Source organism: Chenopodium album, chromosome 20 (assembly GCF_948465745.1).
Source record: "Chenopodium album chromosome 20, dcCheAlbu1.1, whole genome shotgun sequence".
In the NCBI taxonomy this organism is placed as follows: Eukaryota; Viridiplantae; Streptophyta; class Magnoliopsida; order Caryophyllales; family Amaranthaceae; genus Chenopodium; species Chenopodium album.
The window spans coordinates 1024971-1042150 of record NC_137853.1 but is presented as its reverse complement, the minus strand read 5'-3'; the positions used below and the strand labels follow the sequence as shown (position 1 = coordinate 1042150).

The following is a 17180-nucleotide window of genomic DNA, read 5'->3' as shown; positions in this document are numbered from 1 at the left end:
TTACTACGGAGTACATTTGTAAAGCCACATGTTGATTAAAAAACAATGCATTTAAAAAAAGTATAAAATTAACTACTATGATCTAATTAATTGAATTTAAAGTTTCAAATTAACACTAAATACGGAATTATGAAGTGCTTACTTACAAGTAAATAAAAAAGGTAAAATACGTACATAAAAACCTTAAGCCTTGGCTCACCTTTGCTCCTCCTTACCACCACCCTCCTCGTCATAATGAGCTTAGTGACGCCACCGCCGTCACCACCCCCCATCCCAAACTACCGCCGTCATATATACGAATTTGAAACAAAAGTCAAAGGACAGTATAGACATTTCCAATGATTGATTACAACGAAGTACTATAGTATTAGTACTCCTACTCCATAATAATACAGTAATCCACTCTACTTACTACAAATGATTGTACTTAAACGACGTCGGTTGCACGTGCGGAACATCCTCCTTGCACGTGCCAACTCTCTCTCCTCTCATTGGCTCGTCTCAGTTCATAGAGCATCTTCCTCACTCACTTTCTCTCTCTTCTCACTTTACACTCTCTCAACTCTTTCTCTCTCTTCGCCATTATCATCATCATCGATTTTCTCTCTCCTCGAATTCACTGCAATTAAGGTGTTGTTCTTAGTTGCGGATTATCGGAGAAACTTCTGGAAGTTGCATTTTTTCCACCGATTTTTTTCGTATCTGAGATGCATTTTCAGTGAAGAAAATTGCATCTCAGATTTCGATCATTTTGGAGGTAATTACTTGATATTTTGCGAATCAATTGCTTAATTTTGAGTTTAATTTTGTTAAGGATTTCGGTTTTTTGTTCAATTGATGATTTTTCTTGTTTTTAGGGTTAACCTTTTTTATTTTGATGTGATTGTGCTTGATTTTTAGTTAGAGTAGTGTAGGATTTACTGAGTATAGTGAATTTGGTTTAATTTAAGTATTTTTAAGGGTTTTAGGGTTTATGTTAAATTGTTTGGTGGAATTTAGTGAAGAAAATTAGCTGTTTACTGAATTTTGGTTATTGTAAATGATTGTGGAGCTTGAGAGCTATTCTACGAGTCATACTTGAAGAATTAAGCTGCATTGGTACGCTGAAGTGCAATCGGAGGTTTTGATGGGATTTTGAGGCGGTTTAACGGGTTAGAATTGGATCGCCCCGAGTCTTTTACTTGATCAATTTGAGCTACCTAATCTTTCTGATTATTGTTAAGTGGTTGCTACAATATTATTAATGCAGTTAGAGGCTTCCTAATCTTTCTGATTGTGTTTTAGTGGTTGCTACAACATTAAATGCAGTTGGAAATTTTGTGCCTTGTGTTGAAGTTATCTTTCTGATTGTGTTTCTTTTTAATTTTTATTTTTATGTCCCAGATGAATGAGATTGCCCCTTGCTATTTGACTTGTGAGTTAATATGGTCTTTGTCATTCTGAGGTCGAGGTTATAGTGAGAAAGATGTTGACAATATTGTGATTTTGGCTAATTGGTGTGGCTGCTTTGAGTGGATCAATGTATATTACTTGTTTTAAGGACTGGTAGTTTTTGATCATGGGATTTCAGAGCTGTAACCTGTCCCTCTATCCAATGTCATTGCTTTACCTTGAATTTGCCTCTCTAAGCTTTCATTATGTAAGCAAATCATCTATGTCTGACATGTCCAAGTGGTAGTTCTTTTTGTCGCTATCTGTTATGTTTGTGTATTACATTTCGTGTCCATTTTTAAGATTTGAGGTACTAATGAACATGTTAACTTATACTGTGTATTCTATGTTTTTCTTAAAAATAGTGGTGCTTATATTCTCCCTTTGCATACTTTGGGAGTGATAAATGTTGACTTAAAATCTTATGCCTTATGCTATCTGACATTAATGATCTTAAACATGGTTGTTGGGTACATCGTACATATACTCATTATTGTATTGCTGATCTTCTCTGTTATTCTTTGCAGTTATTTGATAGATAAAACTTGTAATGACGATATGCGGAGCAGAAAGAGACACTATAATAGGGTATATCAGATGATATACTGTGTTCTTATCATGCTTTGCTTTCTCCGCCATGGAAATTGTTCAGTTGAGACTTGGTCACATGTACAATGTATTTGCTGTAGTGATATGCATTCTGGTCGCTGGTAGCAGAGCTCTCAGTCCTGACGGTAGGTTTTGTTTCTTTATTGCCCATTTCTTGTTTTCTTACCACTGACTGAGTCTGCAGAAGTTTATTTGCCTTTTGTAAGGAATCTAGGACATGAACTTTACACTGAGCCTCTGCCGACCTCTTTTTCCTATGAGATATATTATAAATAATATTTAAATGTTTGTCTTAAATGATATCACCCATAATTTGCCTCCTGTCAGGACATGCCCCCCTTATACAGGGTATGTATGACCTCATTTCCTATATTATAAATAATTTACATCAGGTGGATGTTATTAATGTAATTTTTATTGAAATGTTTTGTGATATTAAATTATTAAAACAGAAAAATATTTTTTTACACTGTATTATTATTTTATTGATGATTGAAATAGGTTCAAGCTGATCTAAACCTTGCATCCTAGGTCCTATTTTTCTAAATTTGTGCTATTAGAAGTATTTAACGGGGAAATTCAAAATCAACAAAACAAACTCGTTAAGAGGCAGAAACCTGTCTAAACTATAAACAGGAGGTGTCAAGTCAGTCCATCTTCACCTCTTAAGAAATAGTGTAAAGGGATTTAGGAACTTATAGATGAGCCACATGTTTGCTCCATATACAAATCAATTTGTAATGGATTTATTAATGCATCAAATTATTATGGTGTTTCCTCTTTCATGTATAGTGCACTTCTTGACATATGTTGAGGAATTATAAATCTGTTGTTCAGTATGTGCTGTTAGTCTGTGATGATATAGAGTCCATCATTAGCTGCCACATTTAATACAATTTTTGGCACTTCTAATTGTTATTCACGTAGAAATGATATATGTTCATAATTTTGGTTTTTGCAAATGTCAAAAGCTTTTCATTTAGTAATTATAATGCTTTTTTCAGGTGTAAATACGTGGAATCACTTAAAGTGATCATATACCATCTTGGCGTTTGAAATTTATCACTTTATGTCGTAGCTGCCATAATCGTCCATGTATTGCCTGCCACTTCTTTATCTTGGAATTGCATGCTGTATATCTGTGTCTGTTGACTGGAAAACAATATATTGCCTAGAGAACCCAAGGGTTTTCTTGCTCATTTTTTTATTACTAAAATCATGTTGATCTGTTTTTATACATGCAGGTGAGGCCCTTGTGAATTTTAGAACATCAGTTCCCAACTCAGATGGTATTCTTCAAAAGTGGAGACCTGAAGATCCTGATCCATGTAGGTGGAAAGGAGTGACATGCAATGAGAAATCCAGGCGGGTTATACAATTGTAAGTTTTGGTGATAAATTCGTAACCTTTAAGAGTATTGCATGTGGCTTGTTTTTACAAAACACCAGAAGCATGAGCTTAAGACATCTAACCCTGGATATGTGAGGTCGGATTTTAAATATATATGTACATGATAAGAGGTTAGGGCTCCCAGTAGTTTGAGATAAAATGGATGGAGCATTACTTTCATACGACTCAATTCGTTGCCTTGTTTCCTGTATTTATACCTGTTTAATCTTTGCTGATTAAGAAAAATCGTGCCTCCTTCACTCTTTGAATATTAACCATTTGAAAATTTGAATAATTCACAAATTCAACCATATTTATTTATTTATTTTTATTTTATTTATTTTATTTTTGTGATTTTTAGGCAAGAAAAAAGTATAGGCATGTGGGTTCTTGTTCGATTTGTCTTGATTTTTCACTTTCAATATCAACTTTTTACTAATATATATTTAAACTTGTGTTTTGGTAAGTGTGATACTCAAATAGTGCAATTGTAAAGCAATGAAGGAAGTAATTGTTGTGGATATAATCTTCAATTTGTCATCAGAAATTTGAGGTTTTTTCCTACTCCTCTCTTGCGCTAAGGTTTGACGAATGTTAATTTCAGTCACTTCTTGAAATCTTATTAGTTACTTTGTGACAATTAAGGAGTTAAAATTCATGGGCTTATATTGATGACGTGTATGGGTGACATAGTGTACTACATTTGGGGCTCACAATTTGCATCAAATTTATATTCTTGTTATCTTTATACGTTTGTGCTTGCAACATGTTCAATTTCTATTCCACCTCTTGTAGCATTGTCTATTTTCCTTATTGCGGGTTTTGTTGGCTATAAATGATGTTTGTTTTCATGTCTTTACTTCTAGGAATCTTTCACACCATAAGTTGAGTGGACAAATACCTCCTGATATTGGGAAGCTTGACCAATTGGAGATCTTGTAAGTAACTCGCGTCACTTTCATTATTGGCTTTATTCCATTTCTAGTTTAGCTTTTGTCCTGAATAATTTTGTTTAGGATCAATTATGTGCATGTGTTCATGTATATACCTAATTGGACACACACGCACACATGTATTGATGAATTTATGACTTTATTTACAACAACAATAAAACTAAAGCCTGATATTTCTCTCATGGTCATCCACAAAGATTCTTTTCATTCGTTTGCTTTTGTTTAGCACACTACATATATGTATACTCCTTTATATGAATTTCTTATTAGGAAAATTTGTGAGAAACTACCTTAAAAAAACCAGTTTTTTTTTTTTTTTTTTTTTTTTTTTTTTTTTGTGAAAAACTACTTAATATTAAAAATATTGTAAGCTACCTTATATTATACTTTCTGTTGTATTATGGCACCTTATCCAGATTCTAGTTGTTGACCAAATATTTTCAGGCGTTGACCCTTCCTTGTGCAAGCCACATGACCTTAAATGAAGATTTATCATTGTTTTTCCCACCCGATTTCCCTCCTTATTTACTTTGTTTTTTCTCTCTCTCTTTTCAATTCTCCTCAAATATCATTGTCAATCCTCAAATTAATTGATCAAATCCTATCAGCCTTCAAATTTCAACTCTAATAGAAGGATTTCTGTTGCAAATTACAATGGGAACCTCCATAATAAACTCACTCATTTAAGCAATTCATAGGTAACGTGTTATTTTTTCCCCTCCTTTTCTTTTGGTGGCTGCATGGATTTATAGTACTAAAGTTTTTTTTTTTCCAAATCTTTGCAGCAACTCTAGAAAACTAGATGAAAATTCAGTTTCAGTATGCAATTCCGGAAGAAAAAGAAGTATTAAAATACTTATGTTTAATTTTGTGTTAAAACAGAGCGAGTATTGTGAGTTTTAAGATACCAAGGAATTGAAATTTTTATAATTTTATTTTGTTTGGGGTAGGGTTTCATGGGTTGTTAATTGAGATTAAGGATGATGTAAATGTGGGTTCGAGATTGGGTGATTTTTATGCATAATGTAAAATCAATTGAGGATGCACATAAGGAGTTCAATGAATTGCCTGAGAAAAATGTTTCTTTAACATGTATGCTTGTTGGGTATGGTAATTTTGAGGACAGTGCATAGAGGGTTTTTGATGCAAAACAAAGAGGAATCGGGGTTTTGTTGAATTTCATGATATGTGATACTCAGATAATTGAATAGTGCTAGCCCTGCTAGGATGTTGATTGATGATTTGTCTTCTAAAAGTGATGTTTTGTACACTTTTATGAATTATGGCAGATCAATTGTCTTATCATATACATTTGTCTTAGATATTAGTAATTAATAAAAATTAATTTCCATCATTTGCCTGTTTTCCAGGGCACTTAATAACAACAATTTTTATGGAAAAATTCCTTCAGAACTGGGAAATTGTACAAGGCTGCAAGCACTGTAAGTCACAGAGCTATTTATTTTGTTACTTTAAATTTGTTGTATTTGGAGGCCAATTGACCAAATTGATAAATAAAAAAGACCCTTAGCGACAATTTGGTAAAAAAAAAATAACTCCGGCGACAATTTGGTAAAAAATATTTACCCTAAGCGACAATTTGGTAAATAAAATTATCTCAGGCGACATTTAACCCAAAAAATACAAAAATTTTCATTAAATTACTCGCGAATACTTAATTTAGTTCGTTTTTCGTGGTTTTTTTACCAATCCTTTTTTTTTTTTTTTTTATAGAAATAACAATTTCAAGAAAAAAACATGTTAAGTATCAATTTTCACTTAAGTTTCATACCCCCTATTAACGAAATGTTTTTAAAAAGGGGTAGGAAATAAATTTGGTATCGGGATTTAGCAAAGTAAAAAGGAGATGACATAGTTATTCAAAATTTTGAAAGGAAAAATAAATTTAAAACACAAAAACAAATTAAATTATGATTTTTAAAAAGTTTGTTGGGAAAAAAAATTGATTTTTATTGTCTAAATGTCGTTGGAGTTTATTGTTTTTACCAAATTGTCGCATATGGTTAGGTTTTTTTTACCAAATTGTCGCCAGAGTAAGTTTTTTTAGCAAATTGTCGCTAGAGGTCTTTTTTATTTACCAATCTGGTCAATTGGCCTGTATTTGGATGGCTGCCTATCCTCTATTTGGTATCAAGATAAAGATTCTGTGTCAAATTGGATGGGCAGTTTTGAGACTGCTCACTTGTGTCCTAGTGTAAGCTGGTATAATCAAGGACACATATTAGGTATATAACTAGTGTGTGGTCTCGCCTGGTTGCTAGTTTGTACTTCTTTAATTTGATAGTTATGTTTGACTGTTTGTATAGCTAGAGTGTGGTCCGGCCGTTGCTTCGGTGTCATTTTTTATTTTTTATTTTTTTTTTATTTTTTACCTCATATGTATTTATTTTCTAATCTTGTGTAAAATAAATGAATTATATAACCTCTAATTTACTTAATAAGTGAAAGGAATATATAAATAAAATGTTATGTGAAGTTTAAAACATTAAGAAAAGTTGGTTCGGAGGTTACGGGTTTGAATCTAGGTCAAGGCATAATTTATTTTGTTAAATGAAGTGGCAAGCTTAAGTGGTGCATAAATCTTTATAGTGACGTGACATTGTGACATGGCGCATATACTTTGAATAGTGCCACGTGGCACCGTTCCCTTAAAAGGAACTCCTTTTAATATCATCGTTCCCTTAAAAGGAACGCCTTTTAATATATAGTATAGATTCTTGAGATCTTGTCTAAGAAGTTCCATTTATCGATGAATGTCCATTTACATACTATTAAGGGAGTAGAATTATTTTGTAAGGAAGGGTGCAACTGGATAGGAAATATTTTGACACTGTTCAGCTGCAGAGTATATCATGTAATTAGACAACTTTGACAATGCTGCTTGCAAGTGAAAGATTTTGGATTATAAGTGTTGGACAAAGAGAATTTGGAGAAGTATCTAGCATGATTTGTGGTTTACCTGCTTTGGAGATTATCAGGATTTCAAATTTTTTGTTACCTCACTTGGTTAGGAACTTTGGGTCATTGGAGCTTTTAACAGATGATGTGGATTCTCAATGTTGGCACTTTTGGTTATGGGCATCTCTTTGCCTCTTTGGTCTATATTTGGATAGCATATTTGGCAAAGTATCTAAGTGATCTAGTGTTTGAAGGCTGTGTAGCTTGTCTTGCTTTCTCTTCTTTGTTTGTGCAGTATATGTGGCTTTCCTGCTTAGTAGGAAATAAGAAAATCAAATTTCCGTGTTACCAGGCTTGGTTAAGAACTATGGATAATTGGAGCTCAATTAAAAGTTGATGCAGATAAGATGTTGGCCTAGTTGATTTTTGGTATCTCTGTAGTTCGTATTTTCTTAGAAATAATCTAGCTGGGACTGCATATTTTTCTAAACAGAATTAAATGCCTAATGTTTTTAATTGCATTCAAAAGAGCCAAGATATTGAAACTAGATGGTATTATATACTGAATAATACAAATTGTTGATATTAACAACTTCTAGTATACTCTGGGTAACGTTCCTGTTTTCAAGTCACTGATCTCTAAGCCATTCCGCCATCGCTATCAAGTGGTTCATTGAATTTTTCCAGTAGAAGGGGTTCTAACATATGCTTCTTCATATAATTGTCATGAGTAACAGTATTCAGAAGACGTCAAGAGGATGATGAAAGTATAGCTCCTCATTAGTTATCTTCGGACTGTATGAACTCAATGTTAAAGTATTTTGTCGGGAAATGTCAATATTGAGGATTTGGCTGCTAAGTTATTTTTGTTGATCTAATTATTTTTAGTATATGTGGGATACTGCTGTTAGGTAATACTTCTCTCTTCAATTTTACAGATACCTGCAAGGCAACTATTTAAGTGAACAGATTCCCAGCGAGCTGGGGAATCTTACCGGGCTTCAATCTCTGTAAGTTATTTTCAACTATACTCTAATGTTTGTTTCCTGGATGTTCTGTTCATATTATTCAATTTTTGTTCTTTGTTGAAGCTGTACACCATCAGCTGCTTTCTATAGTGGAAGAAGCTTAGTTCTTTCATGTTTTTGTCATAATTGTGAACAACTCCAAGGTCATTTGGTGAATTGGTTGTTGATCTGCACCTCAGCGAGAGCTCACACTGGTTTTTTATTGTGTATATATACATGTATTGTGGGTTTGTAATTAGTTTGATTGTGACGTGTGATGGTATGTGAGTGTGACCAAGGAAATGAAACTTTTAGGTAGTTTCTGTCTTTTTATCTGATGTGCCATCTCCTAAATGCTATATTCAAAACTTTTATATAGGTTGTACCTAATATTTGTACGCATACAATCAATTTCCCTTGTTTACATTTCATCTTTTGTCTAGCTTTTGAAATTGATTTCGTAGAGCCTTGGCTTTCTGTCTTGTGAAAATTTCAACACTTAAGATGATGCATCTTCTTAAACTATTTATAATAAGTGATTGTTTTTTGTGTTCACAGTGATATATCAAGCAATTCACTCAGTGGATCAATTCCTGCTTCACTTGGACAACTAAACAAACTCACTGCTTTGTAAGTATCTGTACAAACTCAAAGATAGGTGCTCATGTAATTGTGTCGAATCAATATTGAGCTGATGTCTTTATGTTTCATAGCAATTTGTCTACGAACTTCCTGGTTGGACCCATACCGTCAGATGGTGTACTTGCCAAGTTTGCTCAAGACTCGTAAGTATGCTGTTGTTTAATTCCTATTTGAGATTCTTTGATGTTCCTGATTTCTTTTCAGATGGCTATGTTCTATGTCTATTTTTGTCCACTTAGTTTTATAAGTTATAATGCATTGCTTGCTGAGCTTTGCTCTTGTTGTCATGGTTAGCTGTACTCTCACATCTTGCCTTAGAGACTTAGACATTAATGCTCTTCTTGCCCCTCCTTTCCCCCTGTTTTAAACAACCTAGTCCATGATTCAACTTTGCAAGTACCATAGGTCTGTAACTTCAGGACTGCAGTATTTAGGCTTCTGGATGTTTCACATCGATCTGATGTATCCAACATTCTACTTTTTGTGCGGGTTTAATTTTAAGGAAATTTGGTTTCTGATGTTGCAGTTCTCAGCTACAGATGATATTTCCTTTTTTTCAATTTCTGTGCGTAATATTTTCGATCATGCAGTTTTGTAGGAAATCGTGGCCTCTGCGGTAAGCAAATTGATGTGGCTTGCAAGAATGGAGGGATTGGAGGAATTCCAGGTAGTTCTCCAGGTAATCTTGAATGTGCAAATGTGAGCATTTATTTTAATTTTAGTGTTAGAATTCATGCATTTTAAAGGCATATCTTGGTTCACCTCCTGTTTAAATCAAAGCCACAATTGTCATGGAGCAGGTCACATTTGTTTGGTTATAGCTCAATTTATTCTTTTTTATTTATTTATTTATTTATTTATTTATTTTAATCCCTTGTAAGTTGTTCATTTTCAATCATACCATGTAGGCCAAGGTGATGGCAAGAAGCCGTATTCAGGCCGACTACTTATTAGCGCATCAGCAACTGTTGGAGCCTTACTTTTGGTGGCTTTAATGTGTTTCTGGGGATGCTTTTTGTATAAGAAGCTTGGTAAAAATGATGCCAAAGGTCTTGCAATGGATGTTAGTGGAGGTGCTGTTCTGTTGTGGGCTATCTTCAAATTTTATGTATCCTTGTTGAGATTTATCATCTTTGATTTGCACTGAAAATATTCTGAGCATATAAAATTCATGCTTTTTGTTGCTTCAGGTGCATCAATTGTGATGTTTCATGGAGACCTTCCATATTCTTCAAAAGACATTATTAAGAAGTTGGAGAACTTAAACGAGGAACACATAATTGGCTGTGGTGGCTTTGGGACCGTGTACAAACTGGCTATGGATGATGGTAATGTCTTTGCATTGAAGAGAATCGTAAAGTTGAATGATGGTTTTGACCGATTCTTTGAAAGGGAACTTGAAATTCTTGGGAGCATCAAACACCGATATCTTGTAAATCTTAGAGGATATTGCAATTCACCCTTATCAAAATTGTTGATCTATGATTATTTACCTGGAGGTAGTTTGGATGAAGCACTTCATGGTAAGATATCTATACATTCTCATCTATCTGGACGTTGTCTAATAACATGTAAACTACCTGTGTTTATGGACCAATACAGGGGTTTTATTTTATTCCCATGAAATGGCTGATGATATTAATTTGTAATCCACCCTGTCATGTCGACTGTTGCGGTTTCATATGCTCATGTTTTGCATAGGATTAACTATTAAGGTCATCCTAGTTTAATAAAGATTCATGCAGAGATACTGATGGCTTGCAATTTATCTTACATTATACATAAGTTTTTTCATTGAATCTAAATATTCACTATTCAATGGCCTTTGAATCATAGTGGACTCATATGAAATGGCGCTGTGGACCGTGTGCACTTATATAGTTATCAGATGGTTGCGTTTCAAATTAAGGGTTAGTTGGAGACATCTTTTCTGCTTAAGACTGTTATTGTGTACAATTAAACCTACCCCAGCCTTTGCTAGGCCAATGCGGTCCTTAAATGAATTTGTGTTTTGGTTTGAATGCTTGAATAAGATGAGAAGGGAAAATAAAGAGTTTTTTCTATCAAGGAACTTGTGCTTTCAAGTGTACTATGATCGAATGTATTTATACTATGCCTTATTATAGAGCAGGCCTCTAAAATGTTCTAACCTCTAGAGCGAGTGATGTTGGATCCTAATGCAAAAGTCAAGCAGAGTAGACTATCATCGAGAAATACTATGTGTGACCGTCTCTGGACAAATCCGGTTATTTATATCCATCCACAACATCCGCTAGATAGCAAAAAAAAAAAGAAAAAGAAAAAAAAAAAGAATAGAAAGCTAAATTTCCTCTTATTCATATACATTTGGAGTTGTGCTAATAACCAGACAAGTCATAGACCATTTTTCTCGTAGAGCTGCTCTGTGAACTGTTAATTTTTTTGCAATAGTTTGAAGTCGAGATGGATGTTGGAGGGCTTTATTTATATATATAATTAGAACCCCGCTATTCTATTCAAGTGAGGAATAAAATTTTGGCAATTTGGATCAAAATCACAAAAATGGAATAAGTAGATATTTTTGGTAATCCTATTGAACCAGGATATTTGCTGAGGTGTGCGAGGTTAAAAGACATACTTTGTTGTATGACTGAGATTGCTAACTAGTACCTAGGACCCTATTAATGGTGCTCTTGGAGACGATGATACTGTAATGATGTGTTCGTGTGTAAAAGACTTGAAACCAACTTGCATCACCCAGGGGTATTGTGGGTAGTATTGAGTATTGACTCACAACAAAATTCAGGTTTTGAATCTATGTTGTGTTAATTGTGATGAAAGATGGTCTTCACAAGGGGGTAGACTCTGATAAAGGTTTCAGTCTAGAAAATGATTCCAAAGCCCATGAGTTCATGTGCTGATTGACAGAAATGTTTCTTAATCTCTTGGGGTTCTTGTGCTAAAGGCTAAAGCAAATTGTTCATTTGTTTTGAGTTAGAAAAATCTGATGGGTTGGTTGTCCAACTCTTTTGGAGCTTAAATATTTGTTGCTCTCTTGTATTTAGATTATTATTAATTATAATAAATTGGCTCATCAAGCTATTTAGGGTTCTTTGTTAATCCTGATTATGAATTAGAATATGGGTACTCTGTTTCAGATTAAGGATATGGAACCTTTCTGTTATTGTTGTATCATTGTAGGCTTATAGCTGTGTATGTTTCATCCTCTCTTAGCTTGCCATTGGCAGGTTCTTCTGTAAGAGCATTGCATTGGGTTTATTTTGATGTTAATATTTTAAAAATTATTGGCAGAGTATTTCTTCCTACTAGGTTTTTTTTTTTTTTTTTTTTTTTTTTTTTTTTTTTTTTTTTTTTTTTTGGGGGGGGGGGGGGGGGGGGAGCTTGTTGGCCTTGTTCTTTGGCAAATAGATGAGTTTCCTTAGCTAATCTCACCTATACACTCGAGATTCCTATGTAAGCCAAATGCTTGGTTTTTCCCAGTGAGTTTGACATTTTGGATTTGTAGAATAAGACGAGAGTGGGAGTTACTCAGTTTGAAGGAGGCAGGCAGTTTGTTGTCTTGGGGGATCAACAACTGGACTTATACTTTGAGATTGTTGGAATAATTTGTGGAATGGGGTTGTAGAGTATTTTTGGTGGTATTGGCAATATAAAGTGTGAGGGAAGTATGTTTGTCTGGAATAAAAATCTATGAAGGGAAATCTATTGAAGGGATTTCATCAAAAAATCTCAGATTAAGTCTGTCAGGATTGACTGATTGTCATCAATTCATTATATAATGCTTTAAACTAATGATAGAGCCATGTCCCTTGAGGTCATGTTGATTATGGGTCTTAACCATAGGGATTTTCATATACTCTTGCATTAACAGAATCTGTAAAGAACACAGCACTTGAAAAGATATCCCCATCTGTCATCTGGCGTTGGTGGGATGACAGCAATTTTATGTGAAAAAAGAAAGAATGTAGTCATAAAAGGACACAAGGTGATCAATAGAAGACTTGTGTCCTTCCATTGCTGATGCAATTTATCTGTTTTTGTTGGGATTTGTGATAGCAATATGTAATGAATTGACTTAAGGGAGGGTATTATGGGTAGATTAGTGTGTTAGTAGTTATCAATGTAGTATGGGCAATTTGGTAAATCTAGTATTATTAGGTTAGTAGTTTGTACCCTTAGTATAAATAGAGGGAGGGTAGAAAGAAGAAGGTAGGCAAAAATTGGATTGAAACTTGTTGAGAGTTGTGACCTCAAGTCACTCATCTTAGAGAGTTGTGAGCTAAACTCACTTTTGAAGATTGATAGCCTTAAGCTATTAACCTATCCTTGTAACCCTTTCACCATTATCAATTAATCTTAAGCTTTTATCTTTATTATATCAGAAATTCTTGCTGTTACATTGATTTTACTAAGTGACCGAACTCAGTTCATTACACAATAATAGAAAACATTTAAACCTTTATATTTATTTTGTTTAACCTTTGTACCTTCTTTATTTTGAAGTTAAAATTGTGCTAATGGTGATGATGGATTTACAGAGAAATCTGAGCTGCTGGACTGGGATGTGCGCCTGAATGTAATTTTGGGGGCAGCAAAAGGGCTGGCCTACCTGCACCATGATTGCTCCCCTCGCATAATTCATCGGGATATTAAGTCAAGCAACATATTGCTTGATGCAAATTTTGAGGCCCGTGTTTCTGATTTTGGACTGGCTAAGTTGTTGGAGGATGAGGAATCCCACATCACAACAATTGTTGCTGGAACATTTGGTTATCTTGCTCCTGGTGGGTAATTCTGAGACACTAACTCAACTTAAATATCATGAATAAATTATCTGCTTATCCATTTCTACAAGATTTTATCATTTTATGTTGCCAGTGTCCAACGACGAAAATTTTCTGATGCTGAAAATGTTCATGTGTAGGCTTGTTGTGATATCACATCTAATTAGACTTACATTTATCACTTGTTGTTTCTGGCGCATATATTTAGTAAAATCATAAGTATTATATATCTTCTGTGGTATCCTATATTTTTCTTTTTGCACAATACTAAGGAATTGTAGACTAAATATGTTGTGTTGTTTTCCCCTAACCCACGTACATCGTGATTTATACTGAGTTGTATTTATCTCAATCCCACTTATAATGATATGGAAGCTTTCCAATCCGGTGTTATTCTTAATCAATCAATCAATCAATCAAAGCCTTAATCCCATAAGTGGGGTGTTATTTTTAATGTTATTTACTAAGCAATTCTATAAACTCCTTATGGTATGAAAGTTAAACTGGTTCGTGGTGATCCACCTATTATTATGGTAGGATCATGCCCAAGTGTCCTTTAGATTTGGCCAACAGATCTGCTGAATTGTGGCAAGGTTTGCTCAAGAGCTAGAGGAATAGGCATCCAATTCCTGTTTCTTGAAATTTTTTTCCCAACTCTCTTAGACTCCCCACACCTCTCCTCTCTCCCCTCCCCTCACACTCCTCCTACCCTTCATTATTCGTGCAATGATCTGTCCAATCCCCCTTCTCTTTCAAGTATATTAGGCTGAAGCAGTGGTGGAGAACTGGCGACTCTTAAATCCAATGATGGTGGTAGGATTGGAATGTCTTAGCTTGAGGGGTCTTTGGGGATTCAGCTGGGGTGGGGTTGGGGTGCTCAATGGAGGGGCAGGCAAGATTAGTTGATTTTGGATAGGGGAGGTATGGGGCATGTCAGTGGTAAGGCCCATAAGTTGTGATTCTATGGCTCTTTTGTTCATGTGTGGCATCCAATACTATAGTTAATACAGAATATTTTTGTGGTATTCGACTATCCGTTACAAATTGAGACTTCGGCCTTGTTCTCTTCAGCTTAATTTCATTTCATTTAAGTTCCTAATTTCCTTCTCTCATAAACAATTCAGCTCAACTCAGCTCAGAACAGGCCCTTCCTCTATGTTTGGATAACAATAGTAAAGAGAAAGAAATAGGAAGTAAAAAAGAGAAAAGAGAGGGAGGTGAGGGGAGGGAAAGAGTGACCTTTCACTTTCTATCTAAATCTTTTCAACAATGGAAATATTTGGTTTATTAATAGGGGAAGTAAAATGGATTCCTCCATTTCTTTACCTTCTCTTGTCATATCCAAATAAGGGAAAATGTATCCCTCACTTCCCTTGCCTTCATTTCTCTTTCGTTAATTAGTTGACTGATTAATTAAGTATCCCTCCGCTTCTTTTTGGTTGCATCACTTTCTTAAAATGGAAGTTTCAAATTAGTTGCATCACTTTCCATTTTAGTTAATAAACTCTCTTTCTCTCTCCTATCACATGGGTCCATTTTTTTTACCCTCTATCTCTCTCATCTCCAAAAATTACCTAGGAGACCACAATTTACAAAGTGATGCAACTAAAATTAAAAACGGAGGAAGTATATATAATGATGCTTCATGTGGTCATAACATAGTGGTTTATAAATTTGATATCCAATTTTTTTGCATGCACAACTATTGATAATGAATCAGCACGTCCAGCTCAGGTTAAGAGGGTAAAATGAATAAGTTGCCTAAGGCTGGTGGAGTGGTGGGAAGCACTAGAGTTTGGTTTTATTTGCATCATCAAGAATTTAAGCCGCTTCCTTTCGTGGATTTGATGGCCAAATGACCCCCTAGATGCATTTTCTTGCTTGATATGAGGAGCCTGGTTTATATCTAGAGTTTAGTGCTGACTTTGTGTGGAACTGAAATGAGTGTATGCCTTGGAAAATAGTTTTTACTTTTGTGGGTCTGTATCATGCGAAGTAATAATGACTAAAAACTTTACTAGCAGCAAAATTATTTGCTATGGTCTTTTAATTAACTAAATTTTCACTTTGTCCTACAGAGTATATGCAAAGTGGGAGGGCTACTGAGAAGACTGATGTTTATAGCTTCGGTGTTTTGGTTCTGGAGGTCTTGAGTGGAAAACGTCCAACAGATGCCTCTTTCATTGAAAAGGGTCTAAATATCGTTGGTTGGGTATGCAATAATTTTCAGATGCTCATGTTCTAACGTCTTCTGATTTTTTATGTACTTTGGCTGTTGGCCATATATCTGTGTGATTAAAAACTGTGGCTATTTCAAACCTTCTATGAGATAATAATCTATATTATGATTTACTCCACTATGTTTCTGGTCCAGTTCATGATTTATTGAACATGCCCAACAACTTCATAAATTTTATGTTATGTGCATCCTTTCTTTTTTAAATATCTAGGTATGCACATTTATGCAATTATTGCAATATGCCCCTCCCCCCACCCCCCCTTTTTTTGCTAAGATTCCACGTGTATAATAGCACACTCATACACAACTTTCATTGCAGTTGAATTTTCTAGTGACGGAGGATAGACAAAGAGAGATAGTTGATCAACATTGTGAAGGGGTGCAGCAGGAAAGCCTTGACGCCCTGTTGTCAATGGCTATGCAATGTGTCTCTTCATCTCCTGAAGATCGACCAACCATGCATAGAGTAGTTCAAGTACTGGAATCTGAAGTGATGACGCCATGTCCTAGTGATTTTTATGATTCAAATTCTGATTGAGCTATGGGAGGAGCAGTGTGTTGGGATTTTTCTCTTCTCTAGCGACTTCTTAAAGAGCAGAGGGAGTGATGCAGTGGCAAAAACAGCATTTGCTATTTGTTCATTCTTTCAGAGCTCTGAGGCAATTGGAAGTAGCCATTCTCCGCAAGATGACGTTCCCATGGGAAGCTATCTGGTGGAATTTTGCCATTCGTGATTAGGATTGGGATAAGTTGAGTATCGACAAATTGTGTGAGTGCAGTTAATCCATTTATTTACCATAGTTTTGTTTTGTTTTTTGTTTTTTTTTCCTCCAACATTTGTTGAAGTGTATATACTTTATTGTACAAATTGAGACACTACTGGCCATAAATGATTACCCTGTTACTTGTTTGTCATCTTTGTAAAGTAGAAATCACCTGAATAATTTAGTTCATCAGCATTTCTTGTTTTTGGGACTCAGTTATCGATTATTGTTGTACTTCATTGCCATAGTTGCATAGTTTTTGCGCATTACAGGCGGCTATCATATCTCTAATTTGTTGAGCAAGCTTGTCGTTAATCAACACTGATACTTCTGCATCCTGAAGCCACTCTTTCTGCAGCAGTTGTTTTTTTTTTAATTATTTTTCGTTCTCTTTTTCAGTTTGATGTTATTGTTGATTTGGATCCTTTATATTATTCAGTTCA

General features: G+C 34.7%; 1 protein-coding gene across 2 annotated transcripts; it reads left to right on the top strand.

The window, feature by feature from the left end:
* The first annotated feature begins 535 nt into the window (after window positions 1-535).
* Window positions 536-16940, top strand: LOC145599504 (LRR receptor-like serine/threonine-protein kinase FEI 2). Of its 2 annotated transcripts, none has more exons than XM_081655871.1 (14): window positions 536-757; window positions 1959-2165; window positions 3285-3420; window positions 4296-4367; window positions 5753-5824; window positions 8240-8311; window positions 8867-8938; window positions 9022-9093; window positions 9541-9617; window positions 9859-10023; window positions 10141-10473; window positions 13489-13734; window positions 15813-15946; window positions 16293-16940. In XM_081655871.1, the coding sequence occupies exons 2-14, from the start codon at window positions 2069-2071 to the stop codon at window positions 16509-16511; spliced, it is 1767 nt and encodes a 588-aa protein (XP_081511997.1). In that variant the 5' UTR covers window positions 536-757; window positions 1959-2068; the 3' UTR covers window positions 16512-16940. The 2 variants fall into 2 exon arrangements, with proteins under 2 accessions (XP_081511997.1, XP_081511996.1); XM_081655870.1 differs by having other exon boundaries at window positions 9541-9629.
* Window positions 16941-17180: the final 240 nt, after the last annotated feature.

What these genes read in the sequence shown, in the direction of transcription:
- LOC145599504 (XM_081655870.1), top strand. Translation starts at nt 2,069, where the DNA reads ATGGAAATTGTTCAGTTGAGACTTGGTCACATGTACAATGTATTTGCT. An exon ending in CTAAACAAACTCACTGCTTT is followed by an intron (nt 8,939 to 9,021) that starts GTAAGTATCTGT and finishes TATGTTTCATAG; the next exon opens with CAATTTGTCTACGAACTTCC. An exon ending in GTCTAAATATCGTTGGTTGG is followed by an intron (nt 15,947 to 16,292) that starts GTATGCAATAAT and finishes CTTTCATTGCAG; the next exon opens with TTGAATTTTCTAGTGACGGA.